Source organism: Podarcis filfolensis (genome assembly GCF_964270895.1).
Source record: "Podarcis filfolensis genome assembly, chromosome: 13".
In the NCBI taxonomy this organism is placed as follows: Eukaryota; Metazoa; Chordata; class Lepidosauria; order Squamata; family Lacertidae; genus Podarcis; species Podarcis filfolensis.
Window position 1 is genome coordinate 10161467 of NC_139615.1, and position 21385 is coordinate 10182851.

Below are 21385 nucleotides of genomic sequence, written 5' to 3' on the forward strand. Positions count from 1 at the left end.
TGTGTGACCTTGGGCCAATCACAATCTCTCAGCCTAACTTCCCTCCCACTGGGATTGTGAGGACAAAGGTGAGGCCTATTGCATGGGATGATGCCTGTTGGAACTACAGTTGCCTTGGTTCTCGAACTTAATCCATTCCGGGAGTCGGTTCGACTCCCGAAACCATTCGAAAACCAAGGCGCAGCTTCCGGTTGCCTGAAGGAACTTCCTGCACACAAGCGGAAGCCGCGTCGGGCGTTCGGCTTCCGAAAAACGTTCACAAACCGGAACACTTCCGGCTTTGCGGCGCTCAGAAGCCAATTTGTTCAACAACTAAGCTGTTCAAGAACCAAGGTACCACTGTAGTAGGGGGAGAGGCAGGGAGGACAACACTAGGAGGAGCCAGAGCAAATGGCTGGCGGACTTCTGCTCAGTTCTAAAGAGGCAACACTGAGATTAAGGAGAAACTGACCAACAGCCAATGCCACCCTCTTGTAAGTAAGATAGGCAACTGGGGATGGGATGAAAACAGACAGTTCAGCTACCACTGACAAATTTTACAATCTGCACGCAGGCATATATAACTAGGGGTGTGTTAGAGTGAAGACTGGCAGCTTATCCCTGGCTGGTGATAAAATCCAAGCACTTTTTTCCAGAGGGAACCTGAGGTGGGCTTTGGGGCTTCCGTAGAACCATCAAACTGTAGAGTTGGAAGGGACCCCAAGAGTCATCTAGTTCAATCCCCTGCAATGCAGAAATCTCAACTAAAGCCTCCATGGCAGATGGCCATCCAACCTGCTTATGAATTGATAGATTGCGCATGCCGCACAGGGAGTCTTTCCCCTTCCTGTTAGGTACCCCTTTTTATGGTCACCCTAGAGATTTTCAATGTATTATTATTCTCTTTCTCCCTTGCTTCCTACCCCAAACCACATCCTGCCTCTGCGTCTTCCCCAAGCTCCTACTTGCATTGCGAATGGGCCACCATCGCTCAGCTGGAGAAAGACAAGCGGATCCACCAGAAGCTCAAGCGCTTTAAGACCAAAATGGCCCAGATGAGACACTTCTTTCACGAGGTACCTAAGGGACTAGAAACTTTTTCAAGAGGAAAGAAAGCTGAGGTCCTCAGCAAGCCCAGCTCCCAGATTCCTTCCATGGAGTGCACACCCAGGTCTTGCCCACACCTCCTGTGTTTTGTCTCCGTAGGACGAGGAGCCCTTCAATCCAGACTACGTGGAGGTTGACCGCATCCTGGACGAGTCGCACAGCATTGACAAGGACAATGGGGAGGTGTGTTGGTGTCTTGGAGGAGGTTGGGGGCACTGCAGGAGGGTTTGTTGCAGATCGTGACCGGATTCCTCGTGGCGAAGTATTGGGTGCTTTCAAAAACAGCCAGCTCCTTTTTCAGCCTGCCCCCCAAGTCTGTCAATCGGCTTCAGAGGCTCTTTCCTATGTCCCACCACGTCTGGAGCTTTGACAGGCGGGCACAAGAGGCAGAGACTTCTTGGTGGTAGCGCCAGAATTGTAGAACTCCTGTCCTGGGAAAGATCGGTCAGGTCCTAACTCCTTCCCATTAATGTTAAAGACGTATCTGTTTCGAGGGGCTTTACATTGATGACTACTTACCGTATTTTTCCGTGTATAACACGCCCCCTATTTTGGGGGACTCCAAATTAAGAAAATGGGGGTGATTGCCCACAGTTGTTGAGCTCTTTTTAGGGGCGATTGGCAAATATCGCTCACCAGCCTGACCTGCGCTGCAACGTACCCCCTGTGCGCTATCCGTGTATAAGACGAGCCCAAATTTTTAACCTACTTTTTTAAACCTACTTATACTGCTGCTTTTGAAATGGATAGACATGCATACACTGTTTACTCTTAGACTTTTTCTGTTTTCATGGCACTTTTTATTGATAGCAATAAAAGGTTGTAGCGACCTCTACTTCAGAGTATCTGAAGAAGTGTGTATACACACGAAAGCTCATATCTAGAAGGCTTATACTTAGTTGGTCTTTATGGAATTATTTAAAAGAAATATTTTTGGGGAAAGATTCTTTTAAAGACTGTCTTAAGACAAAAAGACTAGATTCTCTTAAGGGAGTTCTTTTTGGATCATCTTTTAATAATAATTACTATTATTATTTGTCATCTTGTTATTTATTGGGCACTGTGGTCTAAACCACTGAGCCTCTTGGGCTGGCTGATCGGAAGGTTGGTGGTTCAAATCCCTGCAACGGTGTGAGCTCCCGTTGCTCGGTCCCAGCTCCTGCCAACCTAGCAGTTTGAAAGCATGTCAGAGTGCAAGTAGATAAATAGGTACCGCTCCGGCAGGAAGGTAAACATTTCTGTGCGCTGCTCTGGTTTCGCCAGAAGCGGCTTAGTCATGCTGGCTACATGACCCAGAAAAACTGCGGACAAACGCCGGCTCCCTCGGCCAGTAAAGCGAGAAGAATGCCCGCAACCCCAGAGTCGTTCACGACTGGACTTAACTGTCAGGGGTCCTTTACCTTTACCTTTTATCTCCTTTTTAAAGAAAAAGGTTTGCTTGTTCTTAAGCAGCTCTGAATATAGCTGTACAGAGCAGGCAGAGCAAAAAAAAAAATCTATTGACTAAATAAAGAGGCTATTGTAGCTTGCAAACGGACCCTAAGCATGCACATGTCTCTTGAACACTCTGCAGCCGGTGATCTATTACTTGGTGAAGTGGTGTTCGCTCCCCTATGAGGACAGTACATGGGAACTCAAAGAGGACGTGGATGAGGGGAAGGTCCGGGAGTTCAAACGCATCCAGTCTAGGCACCCGGAGCTGAAGCGCGTGGTGAGTGACACCCCAGCATTTCCCCTTCCCCCAGAATTCTTGATACGTGGACTTCTCTGCTACGCGGATTTATCTTCTGTGGGGTTTGCTGTTGCAATTTTGGCTCTTGATCATGTTGGAACACCTGATTCTTTGCTCCAATAAATGTATCCCCCCCCCCAACATTGCTTTTAGCCTATTTTACTTTATTGTTGTAAGGCTAAAAGAGAGTGGGACAGAACCATGTGTGCTTAAGAGGAAAATGAGATATAAATGTAATAAATTTTAATTTTTCCTATCCCCTTTTAATTTTTGCTTTAAAAATCAGGATTTCGTTTTATTTACTTTTTTGCAAGTGAGGATGCTTGCATCTGTGTGAGGCTTTGCACCCCACTGGTTTTTCCATATATTTATATGATTTATATTTATATTTATATGATTTTTTGGTTATAAACTGTGATCAAGACAATTTTTTTTTAATCTTTTAATATTTGAGCATCCTTAAATGTGACTTTTTAAAAAAGGGAAAAAAACAGGAAGGAAGGCAATTCATAAATGAGTAATTTGGTTATTTCAATGGGTCTTTGGTTTGGGTGTTTTGGGTTTTCTCCTGTTGGTTGTGGTTCTGATTTTTTTTTAAAAAAGGTTTTAATGCTCACTGTATATTCGTGTTGTATGGGCAATCGTTTCCGGAAGATATTTGTATTTCGAGGAGTTTAGTGATCTGACATGGTCATGTCTTCCTGCCTCTGTTTACTTTCCCTCTCTATCTCTTGTTCTGGTCTTTGATGGCTGAGAACAGCCTTTAATCTGTTGGAAGTAAGTGATAATACAGGGTACCTTCTGACCCTCTTTGATGTTAGACATTCATTGGAGGAATGTGTGGTATTGGAAGAGGGGGCTAGCTAATTAATAGTAATCTGCACTAGCTAGTCAGGCAAGGCATGTAGGCTAACAAGTTAGCTGTCTGTAAATCGGATGGTTTTGGGGCATAGTTCTGAGTAACTCATGCACGGACTGATGGCCGCAGGGCCGTGCAACCTGAGGCTACCTGGGGGTTACTTTGCCGCTTCTTGAGGGCTTCCCAGTGGCCGATCAAAGTGCTTGCTTGGTAATTTATATAATGCTTGCTGTTTAGAATAAAGTCTTTAATCTTCTCGCTCACTTGTGTTTGCATTGCTTCTGAATCTCATTAAAAGAACCACCTTGCATTTGGCAAGACGCCTGTCCATTGTATTTCTTGCTAACTGACCTGGATTTTTTATATGGGGGTGAGGGAAGGAAGGGGATATTGAAATCTTCTTGAATAAATTCCGGTCCTGACACGTTAATGAGAAATCTTTAGAGGTTGTTCTATCTGCAAGGATGGAGAATTGGTGGCCTTCCTTTCACCCCTGACCTTGGGTCGTGCTGAATTAGGGCTCATGGGAGTTGGAGTCCCACAGTATCCCGAGTCCCACAGGTTCTGCAGCTCTTGATTCCTGAGGTGCAAAGCTCTATACTTTTCTCCTTTCAGGCCCGTCCCCAGGCTGGTTCCTGGAAGAAATTAGAGCTGTCTCATGAATACAAGAACGGCAACCAACTGCGAGAGTATCAGCTGGAGGGTGTGAATTGGTTGCTGTTCAATTGGTACAACAGGTGAGCCCAAGGGAAGGAGAGGAGAAGAGCAGAACACTCTGCTGTCATCCGCATTTGTATCCTGGGTGCTAAATTGGGGAATTAAAGGTATGATGGGTTCTCTCATCTGTATATATACAGGGTCAAAGAGCTGGATAGAGCAGTGAAACACCCACTCCCATCTATCTGGGAATTAGAATACAGTGGTACCTTGGGTTACATACGCTTCAGGTTACAGACTCCGCTAATCCAGAAATAGTACCTCAGGTTAAGAACTTTGCTTCAGGATGAGAACAGAAATCGGCGGTGCGGCGGCAGCAGGAGGCCCCATTAGCTAAAGTGATGCTTCAGGTTAAGAACAGTTTCAGGTTAAGAACGGACCTCCGGAACGAATTAAGTACTTAACCCGAGGTACCACCGTAATAGAATTTTAAGAGTTGGAAGGGACCCCGAGGGTCATCTAGTCCAACCCCCTGCAATGCAGGAATCTCAACTAAAGCATCCATGACAGATGACCATCCAACCTCTGCTTCAAAGCCTCCAGCAAAGGAGAGTCCTCTATCTCCCACGGGAGTCTTTTCCAGTAATTGTTAGCAGCTCCCCTCCAGCTTCTTAAGGTTGCAGCAGGTGTAGTGTCTGTCCCTCCCTACCCCCCACAAACTTTCAAGCTTCCCTTCACACCCTTGAGGGCTAAAAACTTGCTTACTTCAAGGCAAAATAAATCTGAAATTATTTGGGTAGTGCATTGTCCGTCCGGTTCAAAATCCTGCACTTCCTTGGTCCAACGGGCACAGTACTGCTTTCAGTGCAATCGTACGCATGTAGTCTCAAGAGGTGATGATATTTAGTCCCTATTGGATTTGTTTAGGGTTTGCAGCCTTAGATCCTGAATATCCCAGCTATTTAATAGACCAACCGGCTCCTGAAAGCCCCCAGAAAGAACGACCGCTGAGTCTGCCCTGTCTTCCTCTTCAGGCAAAACTGCATCCTGGCCGACGAAATGGGCCTGGGCAAAACCATCCAGTCGATTGCCTTCCTGCAGGAGGTTTACAACGTGGGCATCCGGGGGCCCTTCCTGGTCATCGCCCCTCTCTCCACCATCACCAACTGGGAGCGGGAGTTCAACACCTGGACCGAGATGAACACCATCGTCTACCACGGCAGCCTTGCCTCTCGCCAAATGATCCAGCAATACGAGATGTACTGCAAAGATTCCCGGGTATGGTATTTCCCCCAAAAAGCAGTTTACAAGAATCCAAGCACATCCCATCAGATGGGCCAAATTGGTCTAATCCAGAGCAGAGCTGCTCTTGTGTTCTTAATTAAACAAAACGATTTCGTGCCTGGGTAGGATGGCTCCGAGCTTATGAGCCAGAGGAATGGAACACAGGTATCCAGATGAGAAACTGGCTTGACTCTGATCCTCCTGGGTCTTCTCGTTTGATTTCCCAATTTGTCAATGAGCAGGTAGTCCCCTATTTGTCCATATCAAGAGGTCTACAAAATAGCTTTTCGCTGGGAAAAGCTCTGTCTTTAACGCACGATCTTTGCTTGGGAAGGGGGCTCTGAAGTAGTGCAGAGATGGAAGAAAAAGGGATTCTTGGGTATTGCACTTGTCCCTGCCTTCCTGAACACATCCTCTGGGGATTGGAATGTTACTACCAATGGATGCTCCTGCCAACCTAGCAGTTCGAAAGCACGTCAAAATGCAAGTAGATAAATAGGTACCGCTCCGGCGGGAAGGTAAACAGCGTTTCCGTGCGCTGCTCTGGTTTCGCCAGAAGCGACTTAGTCATGCTGGCCACATGACTCGGAAGCTGTACGCCGGCTCCCTCAGCCAATGGAGCGAGATGAGCGCTGCAACCCCAGAGTCGGCCACAACTGGACCTAATGGTCAGGGGTACCTTTACCTTTACCAATGGATTATGACATTTCAGCAGTCAGGTTTATCATGACCTGGGGGTGGGGGGGGGGGAGGTAACAACCAAAGTGAGCATTGGGTGATGGTTGAGATGAAGAATTTTGTTCCAGTGCCATGTCTGCTTACACAGTCATCCCCGCCCAAAGGTATCTGGGAGTTATAGTTCTGTAAAGTGCAAGTTTGGGGATTCAGCCCATCATTCTGAACTGATTGCAAAGCTACAGTTCGCAGCATTCCTACTTTTTTGTAGAGGGGGTGGATTTGATTGCATCTTCACAACCTCATCTGCCCCTTTACGGTTTCTGATCATTTGCCTTTGGATTAATAACAACAACAAGACCTAGCAACTTAATAAATAGAAATGCATATGTTGGGGGAGAAAGCAAAAACCTTGAGTAACTTAATGCTCGTATACGATCTGAATGCCTCCTCTTCTGTCCCCCAACAGGGCCGCCTGATTCCAGGCGCATACAAGTTTGATGCCCTGATCACTACTTTTGAGATGATCCTGTCGGACTGCCCCGAGCTGAGGGAAATAGAGTGGCGTTGCGTCATCATTGACGAAGCCCATCGCCTTAAGAACCGCAACTGTAAACTGCTGGACAGTCTTAAGCACATGGACCTGGTAAGGGAACCCTATTTTTTGCTTTCCCGCCTTCCCCGGTGTCAGGAGTCGAACCTTGTTTCTAGCTTACAAGGGTGAGACGAAGTACACAACTTTGGGAAAAAGAGTTTCTAGCCCTTAAGATTGTCAAGCAGGAGTGGGAAGCCTTTTGGTGCTCTGCAGACCACCCACCTGTCAATCACCTGGCATCTCAGTCATGTCAAGTGCCAGATTCTTTGAAAAGCAATGGGGTTTCCCCCACCCCTTCATTTTAGCAAGGGGTGGGATGCAGGCCCCTTTCTGAAGCAGGGAGGGGGTTGCAACAGAATCCCCTGCTAAAACAAAAGAGAGGTTTTTGGGGAAAGGGATTCATGAGTCAGATTAGACGCCCCAGTAGAAGTTCATAGGCCAAACTACATGATGTCTCCGGTGCTGAAGGGTTCAGCATAGCCCCATAGAGCTTTGCCTTTTCTCTCCTCCCCACATCTAACAGAAATAATGATATCAAAGTTTTTGGGACATATATGTGCAGTTGTTTGATTTGCCGCTTGTAGGTGGGGGTTGGTTAGCAAGGCTCAACTTCCCTATCCTCAAACCTCAAATAGACCTGCAAACGAGTCTGTTTGCGTAAGTGCCAGTCTCTCTGTTCTCCTGTTACCTAAAACCTTGGGGCTTATTGGAGGGCCTGACTTCTTTTGCAGTTGCTCACATACACTCACATGCACACATTTCATCTATGGGGCAGGCCCGAGCTTGTGTATTGACACTTCCCTTTGCCTTCCCCCTTTTTCTAGGAGCACAAAGTGTTACTGACTGGCACCCCCCTCCAGAACACAGTGGAGGAACTCTTCAGCCTCCTGCATTTCCTCGAGCCCTCCCAGTTCCCCTCAGAATCAGAGTTCCTCAAGGACTTTGGTGACCTCAAAACTGAGGAGCAGGTAAGCAGCGGTACTTGGCCCTCATCCTTCCTCCGCTGGCTTCTCCCTCAGCTTCACTTCCCATAAAAGAAATTTCAGAGACTGCACAGTAGCTCTGGATCCACAGAGGGCCTTTCCAAGGGTGGCGGGTGGGCTTCACCACCGTTCCTCTTTCAAGGCAGTGGGCATAACTCCCTCTTGTAATTGCCATTCCTACTAGATTTTAAAAGCCATGGTAGGTGGGAATCAGCCTCACCACATGAGTGTCTACCTCATCAGCCTGCAGCAATTGAAACTGATCCCAATGTGGCGACTTCCACCAATTTTCCTTCCAGGGCAGTCAGATTCCGCATTACTCTCCCAATTTAACATACTCTATCCATCCGTTTTTCTCTCTCTCTCTTTCTTTCTTTCTTTCTGTAGAGGGCGGGTCTCCTTTCTCTTTAATGCCTTGTATCCCGCTGTCCCTCGCCCAGCAGACATAGAACCCAGGAGTCCTGGTTCCTGCGTCCTGACCATCTCACCTACTACACCACTTCTTGCTCTCAAACCATTCCAATAAACACTACGTGGTTAATTCTCTGTGTGTCTGTCTCTCTCCACCTCCTTATACACACACACACACACACACACACAACTGCTGCCTATGCTCTCTCCACTTATCAACCCACCAACTCCTTTGCCAACCTCCCTTCCCTCCTCCCTTTACACCTCGCCCACCACCTCAAAGCTTGCCTCAGCCCTTTTCAAGGAGGATGGGAGGCAGCTTGGCAGACCATTTTCTGCAGCAGCACCACTGCTTTAAACCCCACTCCTGCTTTGTTTATTACAGAGGGGGAGGCACTGCCCACTCACCTTTAAACAGCTCACCTGGGCTGCTTGCTACCCGAACTGCTTACTTGCTAGCCTGCCTGCTGGTCCGTCGTCACATTAGGGTTGCCATGGCTGCCATGAACTATAGCATGACAACGGCATGGCAGTCTTATTATATAGTGAGATATACACGCACAACCCAAGGAGATGAGAAGAACCACATGGGAAACTTTTTTCGGACACTGACCTTGAGTTCCTCCTCCATCTTGGCCCTTCCTCCCAGATAGGCCCAGCCGTTAAAAGAATCTCTTCTCTGTTCACCCTCCTAGGTGCAGAAACTGCAGGCCATCCTGAAGCCCATGATGCTTCGGCGGCTGAAGGAGGATGTGGAGAAGAACTTGGCCCCCAAGCAGGAAACCATCATCGAGGTGGAGCTTACCAACATCCAGAAGAAGTACTACCGGGCCATCCTGGAGAAGAACTTCAACTTCCTGTCCAAAGGGGCAGGGCACAGCAACATGCCCAACCTCCTCAACACCATGATGGAGCTACGCAAGTGTTGCAACCATCCCTACCTCATCAACGGCAAGTGGTTTTTTTTAATATATATATTAATATATCTATATTGGTTTTTCAAGGTACAGTTGCACCTCAGCTCCTAAACGCCTTGGGAGTCGAACGTTCCAGCTCCTGAACAATCAAAAACCAGAAGTGACTGTTCCAGTTTTCGAACCTCCAATGGGGCTTCTGATTGGCTGCAGGAGCTTCCTGCAGCCAATCAGAAGCCGCGCTTTGGAAGTCGAACGTTTCAGAAGTCGAACGGACTTCCGGAACAGATTCTGTTCGACTTCCGAGGTACGACTGTACAGTTTTACAGTGACATATCCAACATACAATGTAAAGACAAGACTCCAAAGAATCTCCTGGACTTCCCTCCTCCCCTTTGTGGGACCTATTGTTAGTCATTTCCTCCTGCATCTTTTATCATAATCCAAATCTTTTACATCTCCGTTATATCCAAAATTCACCATTAAACTACAGGTGTTATTCCAATCCTACTAACAATTTTAACTGTTTACAATGGTTTTTAAGATAAATTATAAATTTCCCCCATTCTTTATTAGAATTTGGGTCTTCCTGATTTCTGATTCTTCCGGTCGTTTTTGCTGTTTTGGCATAATCCATCAACTTAATCTGCCATTATTCTCTGGTCTGGACTTTATCTTCTTTCCATCTCTGGTCCAATAACATCCGAGCACCTGTGGTCGCATACATAAATGATTTATTCATCAACGGCAAGTTAGCCGGGTGGGCAGGAGGGGGTGGAGATCATTTCAGAGACAGAATTTCTGATATGTTGAATCAGTAGAAATAGGGCAGGGCTGGTTTTTAAAAGCAGGTCCCTAGTTCTCATTACATTGGGGGAGTGGTTTGCGGTATAGTTTCAGTGCTTTCAGGCTCTTTGCCTTTTGGCTTCAGGGACCCTGTGAGTCTATTCTGACATGCCCTCTCTCTCTTGCTCTGCCCCCTCTGCCGAATCAGGTGCCGAGGAGAAGATCCTGACCGAGTTTCGGGATTCCTGCCACCACCACCTGCCCCATGATTTTCCCTTGCAGGCCATGGTGCGCTCCTCTGGGAAACTGGTGCTGATTGATAAGCTGCTCCCCAAGTTGAAGGCCGGCGGGCACAAGGTGCTGATCTTCTCCCAAATGGTCCGTTGCCTTGACATCCTGGAGGACTACCTCATCCAGAAGAGGTGAGGGCTTGTGCCAAGAAGAGACCTGGGAAACTAGGGTTCAAATCAAAGTACAATGATATTTGGAACACACTTAAAAAAAAAAATTTTTTTTAATGTCATTTATAAATAACCCTATATGTATTTGGATAACATTAACACACACACATATCTATATATTGGATAAGCATGTATGAATTTGTAGTTCTTTGCATGTGTAGTGATATATTATACTTTCCCCCCTTTTTATTTTTAGGGACTCTTTCTTTTTACATTATTTTGGTCAGCTGAAATGCTTTCTATAAAAAAATGAAAACAAACAAATCCCCACTTGGCCGTGGAGCTCATTGGGTCACCTTGGGCCATTCACTGACTCGTCGTCTTATCTGAAAGGGGAGCGGGAAAAATCATGTACAGTGGAACCTCGGTTGTCCAACCCTTCAGAATCCAAACAATTTGGCGACAACCCGAAAGTGAATGCTCCAGTTTTTGAACGATTTTTGGAAGCTGAATGGCTTCCGAGTTGCGTTTATCATTTTTTCCCATTGACTTTGCAGCCAGCTCATTGATCCTCAGTTTTCAAACTTTTTGGAAGCCGAACAGTCTTCTAAAATGGATGAAGTTTGGAAACCAAGGTTCCACTGTATTTGCACGTTCTTGCAAAAAGTCTCCGGCCCACTGGGGATGGAAAATTCAAGACAGACGCACCAGCCTGGCTTTGCAGCATGCCATGCCTAGGTCCATTAGCCTCTTGCCTTCCTGCCAGGAAGTTCTTAACTCTTGTGACTCCCTGTGGCACCTGTATGGGGTGCCACCTCTCGTTCAGACTCCGTGTTCCCTAATTACCTTGCCCCTCCACGCAGGTATCTCTACGAGCGCATTGACGGGCGAGTGCGGGGGAACTTGCGGCAGGCGGCCATCGATCGCTTCAGCAAGCCTGACTCGGACCGCTTCGTCTTCCTGCTCTGCACGCGGGCGGGAGGGCTGGGCATCAACCTGACGGCTGCCGACACTTGCATCATCTTTGATTCGGATTGGAACCCCCAGAACGACCTGCAGGTACAGCAAGCAGGCACACCTTCAGAGTGGGAAGAGGCAGTCTTCTGCCAAGGGGGGTAGGCTTGGGGGGCTGGGTGTTGTCCACAGGCAAAGCTCTGAAGTCTGCTGAGTGAAAACATGTATTCCCCCCCCTCCTTTGCCTACCAAGTAACTTCAGGCCCACCTTTTTTCTCTCATGGCCTAACCTACCTTGTAAGTTTGTTGTGAGAATCAGATGGGATCACCTTATGGATGCCATCCTGGGCAAGACAGGACAGGCTACAACTGTGATGAATTGTAGAGTTGGAAAGGACCACAAGATTCATCTAGTCTAGTCCAACCCCCCGCAATAGAAGAATCTGTTGCACCAACGTGGGGCTCAAACCCATGACTTTGAGATTAAGAGTTTCATATTCTACCTATTGAGCAATGCACAGATACTGAGCAGTACACACACACACCCTTTCCTCCTTGTATCCAAGCATTGGAACGCAGGTGGTGCTGTGATCTAAATCACTGAGCGCCTTGGGCTTGCCAATCAGAAGGTTGGCGGTTCAAATCCCCGCAATGGAGTGAGCTCCTGTTGCTCTGGCCCAGCTCCTGCCAACCTAGCAGTTCGAAAGCACACCAGTGTGAGTAAATAAATAGGTACTGCTGGGGCGGGAAGATAAACAGCATTTCCTTGTGCTCTGGTTTCCATCAAGGTGTTTCATTGCACCAGAAGCAGTTTAGTCATGCTGGCTACATGACCCGGAAAGCTGTCTGTGGACAAACGCCGGCTCTTGTCGGCCCAAAAGCAAGATGAGTGCCGCAACCCCATAGTCGCCTTTGACTGGGCTTAACCATCCAAGGGTCCTTTACCATCACCTGTATCCAAGCTACCTCTTTGTGTCATAATTTGGCACCCATCTGCTTTTCCCAAGAACCCTTTCTATCTGCCTCCCAACCAGACATGTTTAGTTTTTGAAATGGGAGGACATTGGGCATCCTAGGACCTTTCTGTTACTGGATGGTTGGGGGGTCAGTCCCTTGGGGTCCCTCCCCTACTCTTCCCTTTGGTGTGTGATGTCTCAGGTGTGTGTTTTGAAGAAATGCTATTCCTTACAGCTGTAATTTAACTGTTTCTAATTTTGAATTGTTGTAACCCGTCCTAGGACCTGCTGGTGAAGGGTCAGGAATGATCTGAATAATAGCACACACGTAGAGGCAGCCTTCCAGCTCCTAAGATGCAGGTGTTATACCCACAGCCCTGCCTTTTCCCCACCTCTCTGTTTAGTGCATCTTAAAATAGTTAGATTTTCCATGAGTGCTCAGCAAGATACTTTAAAAAATACCCAAACTGAAACACAGTTACTGGTTGTGACTTTTATTTCCATATACACAGTTGATATATAAAATACAAAGCAGTTGAGGATTGGTTAAGCTAGCGATCTTGAAAATCATTGCCCTCCGCCGAACATTTTGCATTTATCCATTTCCGTTTTTCAAAAACCTTGGTAGCATAAAACGGAATGTTGTTCCAAAGGCAGTAGCATTGTAGTAATTTGTTTTATGATGTATTATCTGGTTACGTTATGACTTGCAATTTTACTTTTTAATAAAGAGGTCAGAAATGGAATTACGAAAATAATGCTATATATGTATGTATGCCTACTTTTTCCATAAATGTAAAATCAATCTTTATAATTGCAATGAATATTACTTACTGCCTCCCAAGGGCCTAAACTTTAACTCTCCTTGCTCCTGTTTCTGGCCACTAAGAGGAGCGTTCTTTTGAAGAAAACCACAATTTTCTCTGTCCCAAGAGGGGTCTGTGCAGTGGGTGTATCTCTCACATGCTCAGTTGCCTTCTCCTGCTCTCATCTCCTCTTCCTTCCAGGCCCAGGCACGCTGCCATCGTATCGGGCAGAGCAAGGCAGTGAAGGTCTACCGCCTCATCACCCGTAACTCCTACGAGCGAGAGATGTTTGACAAAGCCAGCCTCAAGCTGGGGCTGGACAAGGCCGTCCTGCAGTCCATGAGCGGGAGAGAGGGCAGCATTGCCGGGGTAAATAACGTCAGTGACAGTGGGTGGAGAGGCAGTCTTGGGTGAACTTGCAAATGTGGGGATTTCCAGATCTAGGCTGAAGTTTCTCTAGGAATGTGTGCCCAATTGGGAGCCTTCCCCCTGCCCACCTTCCTCTCCTCCCACCCTGAAGAAGCATCTATTCTAGCTAGTTGCATCACACTGCTTTTTTCCAATATCGTTTTTATTGAATTTCCCATTTTTTACAAACTGACTTCAACTGTTTAGTTGCATTGCTTCATGTACTGACTTCCCACCCCCACAGTGTTTTTATTCAAACTCTTTTCTTCTGCGTTATATATTAGATTCTCTTCTATTACCAAAATCCCCCCACTCATCCCCTTTATCATTTTTATCCTGCTGCTGCTATCTGAAATTCTGCCTGCAATTTCATTTGTTCCAGGTGCTTTTCCAAATAGTCCAGAAAAGGCCTCCTTTCATTGTATAAAAAGTTTGTCATTTTGATCTCTTAATATTGCTGTCAGCTTTTGCATTTCCGCGTAGTCCATAACTTTTTAAAGCCATTCCTCCTTCGTTGGAAACTTAATTTCCATTTCTGTGCATCATCCCACTCTGCTTTTTAGACTGGATGATGGGTGATGATGGTGAAGAGCCGAGTATCAAAATTGTCCATATTCTGCTCTGGTGGCTTTGCATAATATTGTATATTTCTTCATTCAGTCATAAACATTTATGTACACCATCCTCTGATTTAAAAAAGAAAAACCCATTGCACGTTTGCAAGTACAGCAATATAAGAAAATATCAAAAGCAGTACAAAGTTTAGAGCATTTGCATCTCATGCTTCTGCCAGAAAGGCTTTCAGAGCACTTTGCGTACAATAAAGCAAAACCTTTGCTACCCATAGGCTTATAGTCTAAAAGGCACGGCACACAGGGAAAAGGGGAGAGGAAGGCAAGGCGGGGTTCAACCTCAGACTCCAATTCCTGAAGTTGCATAGTGATTCTTAATCATGACCAGCTGGAATGGAAACTTTTCAGGGGAAGGTGGCTCCTTCTGATCTGAGTCGAGCTTTTCAGCAGAGCCTGATAGAATAATTCCTGCTTCCATTCCAAAGCAGGTCAGAGAAGATGGTCTTCTAATCTCCCCGCCCCCCTTGTCGTTGCCTCCTGTTCCCCTCTCAGATCCAGCAGTTTTCAAAGAAGGAGATCGAAGACCTGCTGCGGAAGGGAGCCTATGCTGCCATCATGGAAGAGGACGACGAGGGCTCCAAGTTCTGCGAAGAGGACATTGACCAGATTCTGCTGCGGCGGACAACCACTATCACCATTGAGAGCGAAGGGAAGGGCTCCACCTTCGCCAAGGTAATTGCTCTTTAGCTACCTCCTCCTCCTTTTTCGTTTAGGGGAATTGGAGATTGGTGGAGGGGAGGCTTTGCTGAAGAAGTGAAAAGGAAAGCGTCTTCCAGTTGCTGGAAACCACTGGAGGGTAAAGGGCACATCATCATCATCATAATTCGCTTGTTTGTACTCAGATTCTTCTTGCTTGTGGGTTTTCTTCGGGTATCTGGCTGGCCACTTTTGAGAACAGGGTGCTGAACTTAATAATCTGATCCAGGAGGCTCTTAATGTTTTACATTGTGTGTTCCTGGCTGACTCACTCCCACCCAAGCCATGAAGCATAGAAACCCATTTGCTTTGTTAAAACTAAACCAAACCTGCCAGGTTCCATAGTAGAGATGTTATGCTCACTAAGGGTGCATGTCATGTTACAGTAGGACAGCCAACCCTACCCCCATAAATCCTTTAAAAAAATTATTCTCCTCTCAACTGGAATATAATTGTTGGCTTAACAAATGTAACTTTCTGTATGGAAGAAATTAAAAAATATTATTCTTGTTTTTAAATATATATATATATGTTCTCCTCTCCCAGGCGAGCTTTGTGGCCTCAGAAAATAGGACGGACATCGCCTTGGACGACCCCAACTTCTGGCAGAAGTGGGCCAAGAAGGCAGACTTGGACCTGGATATGCTCAACAGCAAGGTGTGTTGAGGAATGGGCTTGGGAGGGGAAGGATCCTGCCCCCATCGTTAATTCAGGCTTTGATTGGCTGCATTAGTAACATGAGGACTTGACAACACACTTCACATTCTGAGGCATGGTGTACTTTTTTTTAATAAAAAAGTGAGTTGTATTTCCTTCCCCAACCCTCAGCCTGCCTTAAATTATTATTATTATTATTATTATTATTATTATTATTATTATTACACCCAAACCTGAAAGTCTCAGGGTGGTTCACAGAATAAAATCAAAATATAAAACCATAAAATGCATAATCAAAATAAAAACAACCCAAAAACCCACATCTTAAAGGGCGTAGGATCCTCACAACATTTAAAGGAAGACAATTTACAAACCTGGACCGGAGCCACTCATTGGAAAGACCGTGATCTCACAAAGGTCTGCAGCAATATTTATCGGCAACCAAATTGGGCCAGGTGCCTTTTTGATAAAAAGGCAAAAATAGCTTTGAAATAAGAGTGGGAGAAATTAGCGTTGGTTGTTAAGCAGATGTAATGAAATTAATGTTCCCTGCCTCGTCCACAATAAAAGAAGGTGGTCCAGCCTTCACATATCTTGATGAAGGCAGGGGATGGTTTTACATTTGGACATTGCCTTGTGGGAGGGGTTGGTGCTTTGGTAGACCACCCTAAGGCCGCCTCCTCTCTCCCCTCCGCAGAACAACCTGGTGATTGACACCCCCCGTGTGCGCAAGCAGACGCGCCACTTCAGCACCCTGAAGGACGACGACCTGGTGGAGTTCTCCGACCTGGAGAGCGACGACGATGACCGGCCGCGCTCGCGACGCCATGACCGCCACCACCACCCGCTCCACCACTCCTACGGGCGCACGGACTGCTTCCAGGTGGAGAAACAACTGCTAGTCTATGGGTATGTGGCACGGGGAAGATTTTGTTGGTTGTGGGTGCAAACTCGCCAGCGTACGGGCAATGTGTTTCCAGGGCTTGCGGGGCAGGTGGACTCTTTTATAAATCCACTTTAGAAGCAGCGATCGGTTTACAACACAGGGCAGTTCTCTGCGTGCTTATTCAGGAGTAAGTGCCGCTGTGTCCTACAGGACTTAATCTCAAGTCAGCATGCATAGGTTTGCTGTTCCTGGCGAGCAAGGGAACTCTTCCTTTCTCTCTCTCCCCCCCCCCCAGTTTTTCAAATTTTATTTATACTTTTCAAGTTTATACATTTCACTAGTTTTGTACATTTCACTAATTTTACAATCTTTTCAACATTTCAAAGCTTGACTTCCTTCTCCCTCTTTCTGCGGTTCCTTAAATTCATTGTTAATATCCTCTGCATATCCAAATTAACTTAATTTGCTCATTTATTCATCTACTTTCAATATATACTCTTATAAAATTGCAGGTTATTACAATAATCCTGCCAATGATCTTATCTGTTTACAATTTATCTGTAAATATCCAATAAACCATTTCCATTCTTTTATAAAAAGTTTATTATCTTGATTACTTTTTCTTCTGGTAAGTTTCTTTATTTCTGCGTATTCCATAAGTTTTTGTATCCATTCTTCCTTTGCTGGGACTTCTGCTTCTTTCCATTTTGGGGCAAGTAGCATTCTTGCCTCTGTAGGCAGCATATATGAATAAGTTTCTATACTTTTTAGGTAGTTCTATCCCTATAATTCCCAAAAGAAAAGCTTCTGGGTTGTTGTTTTTTTACAAAGGTTATTTTAAACACCCTTTTCATTTATTATGTATCATTTCCCAGTAAGCTTTAACCTTACTACAAGACCACCACATATGATAAAAAGAGCCTTCTTTCTCTTTACATTTTCAACACTTACGTGATTTAGATTTATACATTTTTGCCAATTTACTTGGTGTTAGATATCATCAAGATAACATTTTCATATAATTTTCTCTCAGACTGTAACATGCTGTAAATTTTATATCCATATTCCACAATTGTTCCCATGCTTCCCATGTGTATATTATGACCAGTATCTATTGCCCAACGTATCATTGAGGATTTTACTTGCTCATCCTTAGTCATGACAAAAGACAAAGCAAGGGAATGGCTCTGACTTTGCCAATTTTTCCTGACAGCTGGGGCCGCTGGCGGGAAATCCTGTCGCATGGACGGTTCAAGAGACGCATGTCTGAACGGGACGTGGAGACCATCTGCCGGGCCATCCTCGTCTACTGCCTGATGCACTACCGGGGCGATGAGAACATCAAGGGGTTCATCTGGGATCTCATCAGCCCGGTTGAGAACGGCAAAGCCAAGGAACTTCAGAACCACTCCGGTAAGCCTCCCTTAATTTCTCTCTCCGTTGTCGTGAAGGGCTTGGCCAAGCTGGGCCTGCCATTTTACATTGCCACTATCTTGGGATATCGCAAGATGTGGGTTGTTCGGGCGAGGGGGGAAGCAAATTCAAGCATGTTGGCAAATTCAAGATGGCGGGACTCTTGGGGAAGGGGGATATGGATGGCTTTGCGGGAGTGTGGGAGGCTCTTTCTGTTTCTGCAGCCTCTTAAACTGCTGCTTGGGTGGCAGTGTGCATGGGTTCTTTTTTTAAAATATGTTTGAGCACAAGATACGATGGAAAATCTGGGGTGACCCTAATCCCTATTGCACTGGTTCCATGTTATACCTAGAGAGCCATGCCCCTGCTCTGAGCTCACTTCCTGTTCCTCGGGCAGGCCTGTCCATCCCAGTCCCACGAGGCCGCAAAGGGAAGAAGGTCAAGTCCCAGACTACTTTCGACGTCCAGAAAGCCGAGTGGATCCGCAAGTACAACCCCGACACCCTCTTCCAGGATGAGGGCTACAAGAAGCACCTCAAGCACCAATGCAACAAGTAAGGATGGGATGCAATGCAAAGGGATCTTATTTTGACACACTGGTACAGCTAGCAAGAGCAGGTCCCTCCCCCCCACTTTAACTCTCAAACCCATTCCAACTGTTCCTTCGGAATAGAGAGAAGCCCCATCACAGCGCCACTGTAGTAGAGAAATAGTTGCAGGTGCTTTGCTCCCATCCCCAAAGCTATAGCTTTGCAAACTGCTTGGTTTCTCAGGGCGTGGCTGGCTGCAGTCCATCCAAAAAACCACAATTGCATACAGTCGTACCTTGGAAATCGAATGGAATCCATTCCAGAAGTCCGTTTGACTTCCAAAATGTTTGAAAACCAAATCGCGGCTTCTGATTGGCTGCAGGAAGCTCCTGCAGCCAATCTGAAGCCACAGAAGCCCCATCGGACGTTCGGCTTCCAAAAGAACGTTCGCAAACCAGAACACTCACTTCTGGGTTTGCGGCATTCGGCAGCCAAAACGTCCGAGTTCCAGGGCGTTCGGGATCCAAGGTACAACTGTAGATTTAAGTTGGAGTGGTAACATGACATGATTTCTCAAGGGATGCTCCCCTCTAGGGAAAATGCACATGGTGCCTTCGCAATCAGCTTTTAGGTGGCAGCCTAAGACATTCCTGTTTCCCCAGACATTTGGTGGTTAATTTCCACCCTGTTTGCAGTGTCCATCTTTTAAACAGGTGTGTGTAGGATTTGCCCTTTTTATAGCATTGGTATGATGAGTGCTTTTAGTAAATACTTCCGCTATATTGTATTTCTTCCTTGCTTTGCTTTTCGAATGTGAGTTAGGTATACTTTTATGGCTCTGCTGGGCACTTTCAGACTTTTTTTCTGAGGAAGACGATGAATAAATCTAATGAGTATTAGTGGTAATGCTGTCCCCATTGCCCTTTCTCTTCTGATTTTTTTTTCTGCCTGCAGAAAGAAAAATGTCAAATGAGATAGCTTACGGGTTTTCTCCAATCTTTAGCATGTGTATTCCTCCTCCCTGCCACCAGACTGCAATCCATATGTGTTCAGACTGGAACAACAACAAAAAGATTATCACTGTCCTCTTCCAGTTCCCTAGGAGAGAGAGAACAAGGGCAGAGTCTTTGATATTGTCAGGTATAGCTAGCAAAGGGTGCACAGTTCTTTCCTCCATCTTTCCCCACTTAAAGTCCTTGTTCTCTCCCCAGAGTTCTCCTACGTGTCCGTATGCTGTATTACCTGCGCCAGGAGGTGATTGGGGACCAAGCCGAGAAAGTTTTGGCAGGCACTATTTCCAGGTAATATTTCATTTACTTATAAGTTGCATTGGGCTGTGTGTGTGGTTTTTTTTTTAAAAAACCCTGCCTTTCCTCTTAAGCAGCTTTTAGAGTAGCCTGCATGTGTCTTCCGCAACTGTGCTTATCCTCATACAACAGCTCTGTGAGGCAGGCCAGGCTGAAAGATGATCCCCTAGTGAGTTTCATGGCTGAAACTCATCCCTGAAATGAGAGCTGTGGCTTCCTAGCATCCTTGTTTACAGATAGGAGTACAAGCAGATAAGAAGAAGAATAGAATTGTAGAGCTGGAAGAGGGACCCAAGGGTCATCTAGTCCAACCCCCTGCAATGCAGGAATCTTTTGCCCAACTTGAGGCTTGAACCCATGGCCATCTAGTACAGCATCTCATTCTCCCAGTCACCAACCATGGGATGCCTACAAGCAACAAACTGAGTGCAAAAGCACTCTCTCTTCTTGGGATTCCCATTGTGGTAGCTAGTGATAGCCTTACCCTCCATGAATTTACCTGTAAAAACAAAATGTCACATCCCTCTTAAAGCCAATGCTTTTATGTTCACATCCACCCCACTTCCTGTTCTCTATGAACTTCTAATTGTATCTGTTCCCATAGACATTACACTTCCGTGAACTCGGCTGCCTCTGACGCTTTGTTTTCTCTCTCTCGTGTTTTTTTCTCTTCCTCTTCCCTCCTGCCTTTGCTGCACCCCCTTTCCAAATGTTGTTCAATCCTGCAGTGAAATCGACATGTGGTTCCCACTGGTGGACCAAGCAGAGGTCCCCACAGCCTGGTGGGATACAGAAGCTGACAAGTCTTTGCTCCTTGGGGTCTTCAAACATGGTAGGTGCTGCTGCAGTACCATTCTGGGGAAGGAATCTGAGGTCACATCCTGTTTTGAGCTGCGCTCACAGTAGCATATGAAGGCTGCCTTGTCAAGACGATAGGTTCATTTAGATCAGTATGGTTGAAACAGCCCTACCTGGAGATGGCAGAAATTGAACAGATGCTCTACCACTAAACTATAGCCCTCATTTATTTAGATGTTCAGGTTAGGATTATGCTCTACAGTTCTGCTACAGCCCTTCAGTGTCTTGCCTGATAGCAGGTTAATTCCCAGCAGTCTCGCCCCCTCCATTAAAATTCTATAGGCCACGTCCTTCCTTTCAGAGTTGGCGTGTGGCATTTGTTTTTCATTTTTATTAATTTTCAAAAAAGAAAAGGTTATGCAAGATTCTGCAAAACCAAACAGGATCTGGTGACATAGTTCATATGCAATGATATATCACTGTCAATCAGAGACATAAAATAACATCGAAATAAACAAACCACAGGTATTTGAACGCATGGAAGGTAGCAGCTGGAACTATTCATAACATAGACATGACGGTTAAACAAGACAAGGTTACAAAACATGAACCCTGTTATACCAAGGGAAAGTAATTCAGTGTTTATGGAGTGATGAGCAAGTGCTGTACGACTTGAGAACCAATAGGTTGGGTAGGGAGTTGTACGTTTGGTTCCCTTCCAACTCTTCGATTCTATGATCATACGAAATATACGGGTAACTCTCAACATTAGTGATACTTGGAGGAGATCCATCAAAATAATTGCACGTTTCAAGTACTGTATTTTTCTGTCTATGAGATGCCCCCATGTATAAGACGCCCCCTAATTTTTGACATTATTTTTTAGGAAAAAAGCCTAGTCTTATACACTTTATTTAATATGATTAAATAAAGATGACAGTATTGAATCTAAGGTCCGT

The 21385-nt window shown here is 45.8% G+C and overlaps 1 protein-coding gene across 5 annotated transcripts in view; it reads left to right on the top strand.

The window, feature by feature from the left end:
• CHD8 (chromodomain helicase DNA binding protein 8) overlaps positions 1 to 21385 on the top strand; it is a 65657-nt gene that overhangs the window by 26521 nt on the left and 17751 nt on the right. For 4 of the 5 annotated variants that reach the window (XM_083581346.1, XM_083581347.1, XM_083581349.1 and 1 more), the window contains 18 exons: positions 938 to 1055; positions 1186 to 1269; positions 2660 to 2797; positions 4293 to 4414; positions 5369 to 5612; positions 6763 to 6939; positions 7713 to 7856; positions 8978 to 9233; positions 10191 to 10404; positions 11247 to 11442; positions 13301 to 13468; positions 14632 to 14811; positions 15382 to 15492; positions 16190 to 16401; positions 17592 to 17791; positions 18144 to 18345; positions 19533 to 19622; positions 20357 to 20460. In XM_083581346.1, the coding sequence (XP_083437472.1) occupies positions 938 to 1055; positions 1186 to 1269; positions 2660 to 2797; positions 4293 to 4414; positions 5369 to 5612; positions 6763 to 6939; positions 7713 to 7856; positions 8978 to 9233; positions 10191 to 10404; positions 11247 to 11442; positions 13301 to 13468; positions 14632 to 14811; positions 15382 to 15492; positions 16190 to 16401; positions 17592 to 17791; positions 18144 to 18345; positions 19533 to 19622; positions 20357 to 20460 (2960 nt within the window). The remainder of the gene's footprint in view (positions 1 to 937; positions 1056 to 1185; positions 1270 to 2659; positions 2798 to 4292; positions 4415 to 5368; positions 5613 to 6762; positions 6940 to 7712; positions 7857 to 8977; positions 9234 to 10190; positions 10405 to 11246; positions 11443 to 13300; positions 13469 to 14631; positions 14812 to 15381; positions 15493 to 16189; positions 16402 to 17591; positions 17792 to 18143; positions 18346 to 19532; positions 19623 to 20356; positions 20461 to 21385) is intronic. The other variant, XM_083581350.1, reaches the window with a different exon arrangement.